Raw genomic sequence first — 12,648 nt, forward strand, 5'->3', positions numbered from 1 at the left:
CCTTGGGTAACAGAAGAAATATTAAATTTAACTGATGAAAGAATAAGATATAAAAATGCAGTAAATGAAGCAGGCAAAAAGGAATACAAACATCTCAAAAATTAGATCGACAGGAAGTGCAAAATGGCTAAGCAGGGATGGGTAGATGACAAATGTAAGTATGCCTACAGGAAAATTAAAGAGACCTTTGGAGATAAGAGAACCACTTGTATGAATATCAAGAGCTCACATGGAAACCCAGTTCTAAGCAAAGAAGGGAAAGCAGAAAGGAGGAAGGAGTAGGCTATATAGAGGGCCTATACAAGGGCAATGTACTTGAGGACAATATTATGGAAATGGAAGAGGATGTAGATGAAGATGAAATGGGAGGTATGATATTGCATGAAGAGTTTGACAGAGCACTGAAAAACCTTAGTCAAAACAAGGTTACTGTCTGCCTTGGTCAGCAAGATGTATGAAACAGGCGACCCTCAGACTTCAAGAAGAATATAATAATTCCAATCCCAAAGAAAGCAAGTGTTGACAGCTGCAAAATACTAACGCAAATTCTTTACAGACGAATGGAAAAACTGGTAGAAGCCGACCACGGAGAAGATCAGTTTGGATTCCGTAAAAATGTTGGAACACGTGAGGCAATACTGACCCTATGACTTATCTTAGAAGAAAGATTAAGGAAAGGCAAACCTACGTTTCTAGCATTTGTAGACTTGGAGTAAGCTTTTGCCAATGTGGATTGGAATACTCTCTTTCAAATTCTGAAGGTGGCAGGGGTAAAATACAGAGAGCAAAAGGCTATTTACAATTTGTACAGAAACCAGATGGCAGTTGTAAGAGTCGAGGGGCATGAAAGGGAAGCAGTGGTTGGGAAGGGAGTGAGACAGGGTTGTAGCCTCTCCCCGATGTTATTCAATCTGTATACTGAGTAAGCAGTAAAGGAAACAAAAGGAAAGTTCGGAGTAGGTATTAAATTCCATGGAGAAGAAATAAAAACTTTGAGGTTCGCTGACGACATTGTAATTCTGTCAGAGACAGCGAAGGACCTGGAAGAGCAGCTGAACGGAATGAACAGTGTCTTGAAAGGAGGATATAAGATGAACACCAACAAAAGTAAAACGAGGATAATGGAATGTAGTCGAATTAAATCGGGTGATGCTGAGGGAATTAGGTTAGGAAATGAGACACTTAAAGTAGTAAAGGAGCTTTTCTATTTGGGGAGCAAAATAACTGATGATGGTCGAAGTAGAGAGGATGTAAAATGTAGACTGGCAATGGCAAGGGAGGCGTTTCTTGATAAGAGAAATTTGTTAACATCGAGCATGGATTTAAGTGTCAGGAAGTCGTTTCTGTAAGTATTTGTACGGAGTGTAGCCATGAATGGAAGTGAAACGTGGACGATAAATAGCTCAGACAAGAAGAGAATAGAAGCTTTCGAAATGTGGTGCTACAGAAGAATGCTGAAGATTAGATGGGTAGATCACATAACTAATGAGGAGGTATTGAATAGGATTGAGGAGAAGAGGAGTTTGTGGCACAACTTGACTGGAAGAAGGGAATGGTTGGTAGGATATGTTCTGAGGCATCAAGGGATCACCAGTTTAGTGTTGGAAGGCAGTGTGGAGGGTAAAAACCGTAGAGGGAGACCAAGAGATGAATACACTAAACAGATTCAGAAGGATGTAGGCTGCAGTAGGTACTGGGAGATGAAGAAGCTTGCACAGAATAGGGTAGCATGGAGAGCTGCATCAAACCAGTCTCAGGACTGAAGAAAACAACAACAACAACAACAACAACAACAACAACAACAACAACAACAACAACAAGTAACATATTGTCAGTGTTTAATCTAGAAATGACTGGATACTGCATCACTTCTGAAAATTCTGTATGTTCAAGCTGAAAGGGTAACACAGTTATCACTGTAGCTCACGCAGAAAAGATTCAGGCATGTATATCCTCTCGTTCAAATGTACTAAGAGTTCTATCACACACAAAAGATCCAGGTGTGCATACCCTTTCATTCATATGTATTACGAGTTCTATATGTAGTGTCTGTGTTTCAAACAGTGATGTAGATTTGGGGCATAAACTTTTAAGATATTTGAACCTTGAAAATATGAAGAAGCTTCATTATCTAGCCAAGGTATTGGACAAAATAAACTTTTCTGAACTTGTAAATAAATATTTGACATTCACAGAGGGTAAAGCAGTATGATTATGTCATATACAGTCTCATGCTTGAGCCAAACAACTACTTGAACTGAAATGTAGAGATGTACTTGGTCCTATAAATGCCTGTCTTTTGATGGAAAGAAATATACAGTGACTTTCACTGATGATCATACTCACTTTATAGCAGCTTATACTCTTCAGCCGAAGACTGAAGTGTTTGTTTATTTCACAGTATACTATGGAATCGCAACTGCTCATTTTAACATGAAAATCAGAAGATCGATAGTGCCCATGGCCGTGAGTACATTTCTTTGATGAAATGGGAGTACAGTTCAAGTTTATAGCAAGGTACACACCTCAGCAAAATTGATTGGTAAAACTACTAAAACACTGAAAAGGTTCATGATTCTTGGATGCAAACTTGGGAACAAGTTTTGGTCATAATTGTTATTGGCAGCTATTTTTATCATTAACTGTAGTCATACTTCAGTTTTAGACAGAGAAATCTCAGCAATGCAATGGTCTGGAAGAAAGCCAAATTTGAAGAAAATACATATATTCAGATGTGTTGCATACTTGAACATTCCAAAGGAACTACTGTCAATTAAGTTTTACTGCAGGTCATTAAAATGGTTCACAACTGGATATTGGCCCAATGGTTACAGATTATGATGCCCCAAACAACACAAGATTGTGTTTGGAAGAGTTGTAATTTTTTGAGAAGACGAGTTTCTGTTCAAAAGTGAAAGTAGCAGTGATAGGATCTTGAAGGCAACTGTTCAAATGGACAATATAACGCAGAACATAACAGAAGATCAAGGGCATCATCAGAATGAAATTGACTCAGAGGAAACTGAACAAACTGTTGAAGATAAATCAAAGCCTGTGCCTTCAGAAAAAAACTATGGAAGCAGAGCGTCTATGGAAAAACAATACCATAACAAGAAAACCTAGATCCCTGGAGGATTAGCTTTGAATGCACAAGCTGAGAATAGTTGGCATGACAAAGAAGAAAGGACAAAAGCAATATAGGGAGAATTGAATTCTCTGTCATCTAACGGAACTTAGACTTATTCATCACTTACAACAAATAAAACAATCATTGACAATAAGTGCATACTCAAAGTAAAATGAGAAGCATCTGGAAAAACTGAAAGGCATAAGGTACATTTAGTTATTGAAGGCGGTTTTAAGTAAAATGATATGATTATGAGGAGACACATGCTCCTGTCGCTGAACTCTCAACACTGAGGACTTTTCTTAGCGTGGTGAATGGGCATGACTTGTTTTTGAAACAAACTGACGCACAGAATGAATTCTTGCATGGAGAACTAACTGAAAAAAAAAAAAATGTGTGTAAGTTCCTCAAGGTGTAAAGATTAAGGTATGCAAACTCAGTAAAGCTTTATGTGGTTTGAAGCAGGCACCAAGGACTTTGAGCTCTACATCTGATACTTTTATGAAGGAAATCATGTTTCAATAAACTGAAATCCATGGATGTCTCCAGCCTGAATACACTGATGATTATAAAACTTTTTTTTGCTACTTTTCATGGATGATATTCTAATTGTTTTGAATTGTAAAAGCAAAATCACACATGTTAAGAAGAAGTCGAAATTAGAACTTCAATTGTGAAAACTTTGAGAACTAGAACTATTCCTTGGAATAAATATACAGAAGACCAATGGCAAAATGTTTCTTATGCAATGCATTTACCTTGAAAACATATTGAAAAGATTCAACAAGGAAGACTTTAAACCCTTTAAAACGCCAATGGAACTCAGTGAGAGTGCTTGTGGTGAAATGGTTGAAACTAGACCATACAGAGAATTAATAGGTTGCTTAATGTATGAAATGACAACTACAAGACCAGACACAAGTGCATCAGTTAAATATTTTAGTACATATCAAAATAAACCAACATAATTATACTGGAAAGGTTTGAAATGAATTCTTCGGTATATTAAAGGATCACTTTATGTTGGTCTGTGTTAAAAAAGACGAAATTCAAATGCTCTTCTCTGTTATGCTGATTCTGACTGGCAAAATGAAGATCTACAAGAGGATATGTGGTCCAGGTTTTTGGAAATGCTGTTTGTTGAACTGAAAACACACGGACATGTTTCCAAAATGAGATTTTCACTTTGCAGTGCAGTGTGCGCTGATATGAAACTTCCTGGCAGATTAAAACTGTGTGCCGGGCCGAGGCTAGAACTCGGGACCTTTGCCTATCATGGACAAGTGCTCTACCATCTGAGCTACCCAAGCACGACTCACACCCCATCCTCACAGCTTCACTTCTGCCAGTACCTCGTCCCCTACCTTCCAAACTTTACATAAGCTCTCCTGCTTTTTTTAGGACTAAAGGCTGGTCTTACTTTTTTCCAAATAGGCTACATATCGTTTTCCATCAACGAGCCTTAAAAATGGAAGACCTACAAGTTTCTTGCACTGTTATTCAACATGTTCACACTGTACGACATTCTTAGGATGGCACGAGAGGTTTGCTGATGAATTCAGATTTTTTTTTTTTTTTTTTTTTTTTTCTGAATAGCTTACTCAACTTGACCTATACCTACCTCAGATACCCTGTTACAGCAGGAGTCTCATGTCAGTACAGTGAACTCCTCAACTGGTATGGGCCTACATCTGAATTGAGACATGGTGACAAAGCATGTAGATATATTTTCATATATATGTTGGCTTCCCACATTCAGGGTTATCAACAACATTGTCAGTACAGAGGGGGTGTCCAAGCTGGACAAGAAGTCATCTATTCGTAAATGAAAACTGCAGAAGACTTTTACTTGGACACAGCTCTCATAAAACCAATAGCTCACTATTACTACATCTTTGACAGGCTAGTTGTCTCACAGATGGAAACTGTATACTTCCTAGATAATCGTTATATGGTACAATATTTACAATAAGGAACTAAAATTCAGATTTGCAATGAAAGTAATTAACTATACCTTTGATTCAATGAGTAAATTAACAATGTGGAAGCAATCCACTGGTAAACTTCTAACATTGGGAAAATTCTAGTAGACTGCTATCCCTGCAACCATCATCAAATATTGCAAAAGTGCAGCAAGACATCAAGTTCCAATACTAAAACGTATATTAACATCAAATAATACTCTACTTTGGCAACAGATAAAAGTCCAAATCAAACATTGACAAAAATCAGTGCTAACCAGATAATGTGTTTAGCAGAAAAGTGTTCTTTTGGTACACATGAATGCTTATGTACAAGCACAGTAGCAATGAGGGTATCACCGATTGTAATGCTGTCGATGTATATCCAAGGTGTGAAATAAAATGAGGCAACTAACGTGTAATTAATTACGCGATACGCGCTATATGACTTGTGCGCTCTATTTTATTCCGGGGAAATGTTATGACGAATTCACACTGCCAAAAATATATTTCTGTTCTTGGAAACTGGCTGCTTTTTCCCCACTCTATGATACGCTCTCCGTAGGTTTCGCAGGTGACAAACTGAATGGCGAGATATCCTAGTAGCATGAATGATCAATGGAATATCTTGTGTTGTTATTCAACATTTCTGATCAAACCTGAACTCCTAGACAGTTAAATGACAGCCGTAAAAAACGGTTTGTAATACATAAAAAATGACAATACCTCTGTCCGTTGTCTGCGGGGCATGTTCAAGGAGATAGCTTGGTCTTCGAATAATTTCCTGTCACATCTATTTCCTACCTATCTACGGACAATACAGTTTTTACGTTTAATTTGTTTCCATTCACAAAATTTCCATTAGTACAACAAACAACTACTTATGCATCCCAAACATAAATTACATAAATCACACATTCCAGACCACTTTCTACTTCCAATAACCCGCACGTCACTCTCAGAATATTGTTGCCGGCAGCGCTCTTACAAATTCATACATGACAACATTGTAATCTTTGGCTGTGTTTTGACGTTTTGTGTCGTAGTTTGTATCAATACAGGAAAGATTAGATTAGTTTGGTAAGACAAAGACGGAAAACTAGACAAATTTCTTATGCACAGCGACGTAGAATTCGTAATAAAATAGTAACGGTAATTAAATGCCAAAACTGTTAATATAATTGTTTTGAAGTATATTACGCTTCACAGTATATAGTCACAGCAGCCTGTTAAACTCAAAAAATAAAGTGGGTATGACAACTTAAATACAAATGGTTGTATAATGCTCTACACAGCATTGCAGTCACCATAAGCATATCAAACAGTATTTTGTGGAACATATATTACTGTTTCCCCTTGTTTCCTTCAGATACTGTGCTCTCCGTAAGTGCTCTCAATATTCTACTTTATCATAATCTCTGCCGGAGGGTGCAGGATGCGATCTTAACCCTTTAAATATAACACTTATTAGAAGATACACAAATATAACCTAGGGGTCTCGTGGACCCCAATGTATTTCTTCTTGTATTTGCCACATTTTTTTTTTGAAATTTTTTAATATGTTTTGTTTACATATTTCTCATGTACATTTAATCGTGCTGAAACAATTTTTGGTTGGAAAACTTGTCTTATCGAATTTTAGTAACAATTTTCAAAGATGTTACATTCTTATTTAGTAAAACGTATTAATTTCCAAACAAAATTAAATTTGAAATTTTAGAAACTGGATTGAGTATACTTATATTTTCAGAAAGTACACAAAAAGTAGAATAATTTAGTGTTTTTGGTAAAGTGAAAGCATTTAAAGGTTTTCTTATAATACCACACAATAAAGATACTTTTTACTACAAACATTACACCAATCCTCTTACATCATAGTTATAGGCTCTTATAAAATAGGTATAAATTGAAAACTAATTAAATCTGTCGCCAGGACTTTTATTTACACGCTATAAACTACATTTATTCCACATAATGTTAAATAAATTTTGGATCATTGAATTCTAACACAATTAATTAACCATTAAGTGGAAATGTAAGAAAGATTAATTATTTTCCTTGAAGTGGTTTATGTCCTTTTTCTCCTCCGTACAATCTCTACAAACCATTGCACGATGTCCGTCGCACATAGTAGATCGGCATGATGAACAGAGGAATTTTGTTTTCCAATCTCTTGCTCGAGGGCAGAATGAGCAGCGTTGTTTCTAAGTGACTCAACATCATTTGCCACATGACGTTCTGCTGGAATATGCAATATTTGTCGAATAGCAAGTTTGATTCCTCTCTGAATCGTTGGAATTTCCAGTCTTTCATAGACCCATGGTTTTATCAAGTACTTTGCCAATATCTGCAAATACTTCCTTAGGGTGAGTTTCGGATTTTTTTGCATTCAAAAGGTTCAAAACCATAGAGTTGACGCCACATTGATCCAACATCCTGAAAAAGAATCTTACCGGCCAACGTTTCGTTCTCCAGCTGACACTGTAACCATGGCACAATTTGTCAAAAGTGTCAGTCCCTCCTTTTTTCAGTTATAGATAAGAACTATTTCGGGTTTCTTGGTCTCCTCACCTACATTTGCACTGTGATGCATTGTCGACAGCAAAATAACATTTTTCTTCTCCTTTGGGCTGTAGGAAACAGGTCTTGTTATGGTCGAAAGCAAATAACGATCCTCCTGCAGGTTTAGATCTCAGTTTTGTTAGCCCTCATTGTTCCAACCATTGTCATTTTCTGGTCGACAAGCATTTTGTTGAACAACGGGACGAACCTGAACCAGTTGTCTGTCGTAATATTACGATTTGTTCCATATAGTGGCTCAGACAGCTTTCTCACTTAATATGTGGGTACAGGTTCACTGTTCAGGGTTTTTACTTTTTCAATGTAAGGAATTGCGTTTAACATGTAACTGGTCTTACAATCGTTCAGCATAACTATTTTCAAACCATACCAGTCTGGTTTTGAATTCATGTATGCCCTGAATTCGCATCGATCACGAAAGCCTATAAATTGTTCATCACTGGTGCACTGCTGAAATGGTGCATAATAAGCACGAAAGTGTTCCACAAAAGTGTCCCAGAAATATCGTATCGCAACCAAACGATCATCTCTTATTCTCTCTTGTCTACTGGCTTTGTCATCAAAGCGCAAGAAAGTAGTTATAAAGCGAAATCGAGGTAAGGACATAGTAGCTCTGTAAATAGAAAACCCTACATCAGTTGACCAAAGTTCTTCTAAATTCCTTTTTGAATCTTTATGCACACCAGCCAAGTACAAAAGCCCTAAGTATGCAATCATTTCGTTTTTACGTGTATTCCATTGATACAACTGCCTTACAATGTTACATACTTGTCTGTCTATTTCTTCATTAGTTCGCATGGTTATCTCTTCTTGCATCGCATCATTAATTAGAAGCTTCCAAGCATTTTCAGGTGTTCCTACCTCTTTAGTAGCTCCCTTAGAACCAGGTAAATGCGTTACCAGGTTTCTTTCTGCAACTCTTCCACGGAATACTGGCACTTTGGTGGACCAAACATATGGCGTCTTTTTGTTCCTCCCCTGAATCAGATGTCTATGTCGTTGGTGTTCCTTATTTTCACTGCTATCATCTTCTTCACCATCTTCTTGACTATCTTCATTTTCTATTTCACGAGGCTCACCACTATTCAATGCATCATTAGGTTCACTAGCAACCAGTTCATCATCTAAATCCTCATCTTCAAGAACGACATCTGGATCAGAATCAGTGTCATCACCAAATAGGCTTTCTGAATATTCTTCCTCGCTTGTTTCTAACAAAGTTAGAATTAAGTGTGGCCTATCACGTAAATTTTCTGTCATTTTGTTATTACAAACTTATGAAAAACTTACAACTTAAAAAACGCAGACGTTAAGATAACACTGGGGTCCAGCACACCCCACAGCACGTTGTTTGCTCTGCAGGCAGCAGGAGCAGACTGACAGCTGGCAGGCAATAGTGCAAAATCATCACATGGATGCCAACGGAATTTACATAGGAATGAAATATCACTATCTTCTGTTTCCAAATAGAAATCACTTAAAAAGGAAAGGGTGGGGTCCGCTGGACCCCAGGGTTATACTTTAAGGTTGAAACATGTGTTAAGTCAGCAGGGAATAGCTTCCATGGGAGTAAGAAGAACTATAGAAGGTAAAAATAGTAGCGAAAGATATAGGTTAGAATATACCCAAAAAATAATCGTAAACGTTTGGTATAAAGATGCTACTCCATGGTGAAGAGGTGGTCACAGAGAAGGAACTTATGGTGGGTATCACAAAACCAACCAGAATATTGATGACCAAAAAAGAGTGAGAGTTTCCAATCAGGACGATGGTTAGTAGCAGAAACGTCCTCTGAATCTGATGGATGAGCTTTGCACACACAGACCATACATTTCCAAAAAAATCCATACACGTACTCCCACCATTCGAGACGCTCGTTTACAGCACACTGGGTGGCTGAGCGAACACATATCAAGTTTCTGAACGTTGATTCCTAAAACTGAGTACATTATGTGATATTTTCGTTGCTTGATATTTCGTTTTTGGGTAGCCCCAAATGCAAAGTGTTTGACAGACCAGTAACACTGGAACAATTTGAGTACTGAATATTATAATTATCTATGCAGAATTCTTACTTATTTCATACCATCCAAGCCTGAAAGCGTCACTTTTACGCCTTTAAAACGGGTATTTTCGTACATTATCAATATGTTGAACTCATCATTGGAGATATGCCCCTAACCACACGTTTACTACCACTCCACTTGGATTTATGACACAAAGAATAACATCATACAGATAGACAAGGTGTGCCAGGGTAAGATTTCTTGTATGTCCTGTCCAAATATATCGTATGCCACTGCTGCTGCTGCTGCTGTAGTGATGGTAAGTGTCGCACTTATGCATGATACAGTAGTAGATTTTGTGCTATTGTGCTGTTATCTCTTCTCAACCTATATTTTATCATCATGTTTTGTTTTCGTGGCAAATTACAAACATTCCTTGATGAACTGGATATTTTTCTATTGAATGTTTAGAGATTTGAAAGCGAAAGTTGATTAGATTTTACAATAACAGAACTTAGCTGATGCCCACACTGAAGTAAATAAGAACCAACATCGGTGAAGCAATCGTCATTGAATAATGTTTTAGGTAAAAGTCAGCTCTAATGATGTAGAAAAATATATTTGTTACTGATGTTATTATTTACATAAGGGAGAAAACATGATGGGTCACCTTAACAGTTTCTGTTTATCTTCATACAAATATTGATTGAAATGCTATTATGTAAACAAGTTCACTAGCAAATAAATATCGCTGTTTTCACAAGTTGTTTCATTTCTCTGCACTTTACCACACAAACCCGATCAAGATCATACTTTATGAAGATTACTTTAGCTGTTAAAAAATCGTTGTTAGTTCCTCAATTCAATACTATCCTCAGACTTTCTGCTTCACAGATGGTAACTCATAACCTCACTTTCAACCTTCATCACTGGGCTAAGCTAATTATGGACAGTGAAGAAACTGTATAGCAGTTTCAACAACTTGTTACTGAAATAATACACAATATAGTTCAGACAAATTTAATGTTACATACAATCCCATGCAGATACAGCAGTCCAAACAAAGACAAATATATTTGCAGATAACATGCATTAATACTGTATCATAGATCATGAATATGACATTTCGCATGATGTGAATGTGTCACTTTAACACAAGTTTTCTGTATTCAAAATTATATATATTTTTTTACAGTTACTACTTCATATCTAGAAATTCATCTACCGAGTAGATGGAGTTGTCATTCAGAAATTCTCTTAATTTATTTTCAAATATTGGTTGGCTATCTGTCAGACTTATATCGTATTTGGAAAATGACCAATGATCTTTAAGGCAGCATAATTTACTCCTTTCTGTGCTAAAGTCGGATTTAATGCAGAATAGTGAAGATCATCCTTCCTTCTAGTATTATAACCATGCACTTCACTGCTATTTTTGAATTGGGATGGGTTATTAATAACAAATTTCATAAGTGAATACACTCCTGGAAATTGAAATAAGAACACCGTGAATTCATTGTCCCAGGAAGGGGAAACTTTATTGACACATTCCTGAGGTCAGATACATCACATGATCACACTGACAGAACCACAGGCACATAGACACAGGCAACAGAGCATGCACAATGTCGGCACTAGTACACTGTATATCCACCTTTCACAGCAATGCAGGCTGCTATTCTCCCATGGAGACGATCATAGAGATGCTGGATGTAGTCCTGTGGAACGGCTTGCCATGCCATTTCCACCTGGCGCCTCAGTTGGACCAGCGTTCGTGCTGGACGTGCAGACCGCGTGAGACGACGCTTCATCCAGTCCCAAACATGCTCAATGGGAGACAGATCCGGAGATCTTGCTGGCCAGGGTAGTCGACTTACACCTTCTAGAGCACGTTGGGTGGCACGGGATACATGCGGACGTGCATTGTCCTGCTGGAACAGCAAGTTCCATTGCCGGTCTAGGAATGGTAGAACGATGGGTTCGATGACGGTTTGGATGTACCGTGCACTATTCAGTGTCTCCTCGACGATCACCAGAGGTGTACGGCCAGTGTAGGAGATCGCTCCCCACACCATGATGCCGGGTGTTGGCCCTGTGTGCCTCGGTCGTATGCTGTCCTGATTGTGGTGCTCACCTGCACGGCGCCAAACACACATACGACCATCATTGGCACCAAGGCAGAAGCGACTCTCATCGCTGAAGACGACACGTCTCCATTCGTCCGTCCATTCACGCCTGTCGCGACACCACTGGAGGCGGGCTGCACAATGTTGGGGCGTGAGCGGAAGACGGTCTAACGGTGTGCGGGACCGTAGCCCAGCTTCATGGAGACGGTTGCGGATGGTCCTCGCCGATATCCCAGGAGCAACAGTGTCCCTAATTTGCTGGGAAGTGGCGGTGCGGTCCCCTACGGCACTGCGTAGGATCCTACGGTCTTGGCGTGCAACCGTGCGTCGCTGCGGTCCGGTCCCAGGTCGACGGGCACGTGCACCTTCCGCCGACCACTGGCGACAACATCGATGTACTGTGGAGACCTCAAGCCCTATGTGTTGAGCAATTCGGCGGTACGTCCACCCGGCCTCCCCCATGCCCACTATACGCCCTCGCTCAAAGTCCGTCAACTGCACATACGGTTCACGTCTATGCTGTCGCGACATGCTACCAGTGTTAAAGACTGCGATGGAGCTCCGTATGCCACGGCAAACTGGCTGACACTGACCGCGGCGGTGCACAAATGCTGCGCAGATAGCGCCATTCGACGGCCAACACCGCGGTTCCGCTGTGCCGTGCGTGTGATCATTGCTTGTACAGCCCTCTCGCAGTGTCCGGAGCAAGTATGGTGGGTCTGACACACCGGTGTCAATGTGTTCTTTTTTCCATTTCCAGGAGTGTATATGCATTGCGAAGGTACTATGAATATTCGGAGATCCTTTGAGTGGCAACCACATGCCTTGATCATACTGTGGCATCAAGC

The 12,648-nt window shown here is 39.0% G+C and overlaps 1 protein-coding gene across 2 annotated transcripts in view; it reads right to left on the reverse strand.

Annotated features, from left to right (window-relative positions):
• LOC126336917 (fatty-acid amide hydrolase 2) overlaps nt 1-6,337 on the reverse strand; it is a 144,395-nt gene extending 138,058 nt beyond the window's left edge. The window contains exon 1 of one of the 2 annotated variants that reach the window (XM_050001056.1): nt 5,815-6,337. In XM_050001056.1, coding sequence (XP_049857013.1) covers nt 5,815-5,838 — 24 coding nt within the window. In that variant the 5' untranslated portion in view covers nt 5,839-6,337. The remainder of the gene's footprint in view (nt 1-5,814) is intronic. The other variant, XM_050001059.1, reaches the window with a different exon arrangement.
• Between the last annotated feature and the right edge of the window lie 6,311 nt (nt 6,338-12,648).

This window comes from Schistocerca gregaria, chromosome 2 (genome assembly GCF_023897955.1).
Source record: "Schistocerca gregaria isolate iqSchGreg1 chromosome 2, iqSchGreg1.2, whole genome shotgun sequence".
Lineage (NCBI taxonomy): Eukaryota > Metazoa > Arthropoda > Insecta > Orthoptera > Acrididae > Schistocerca > Schistocerca gregaria.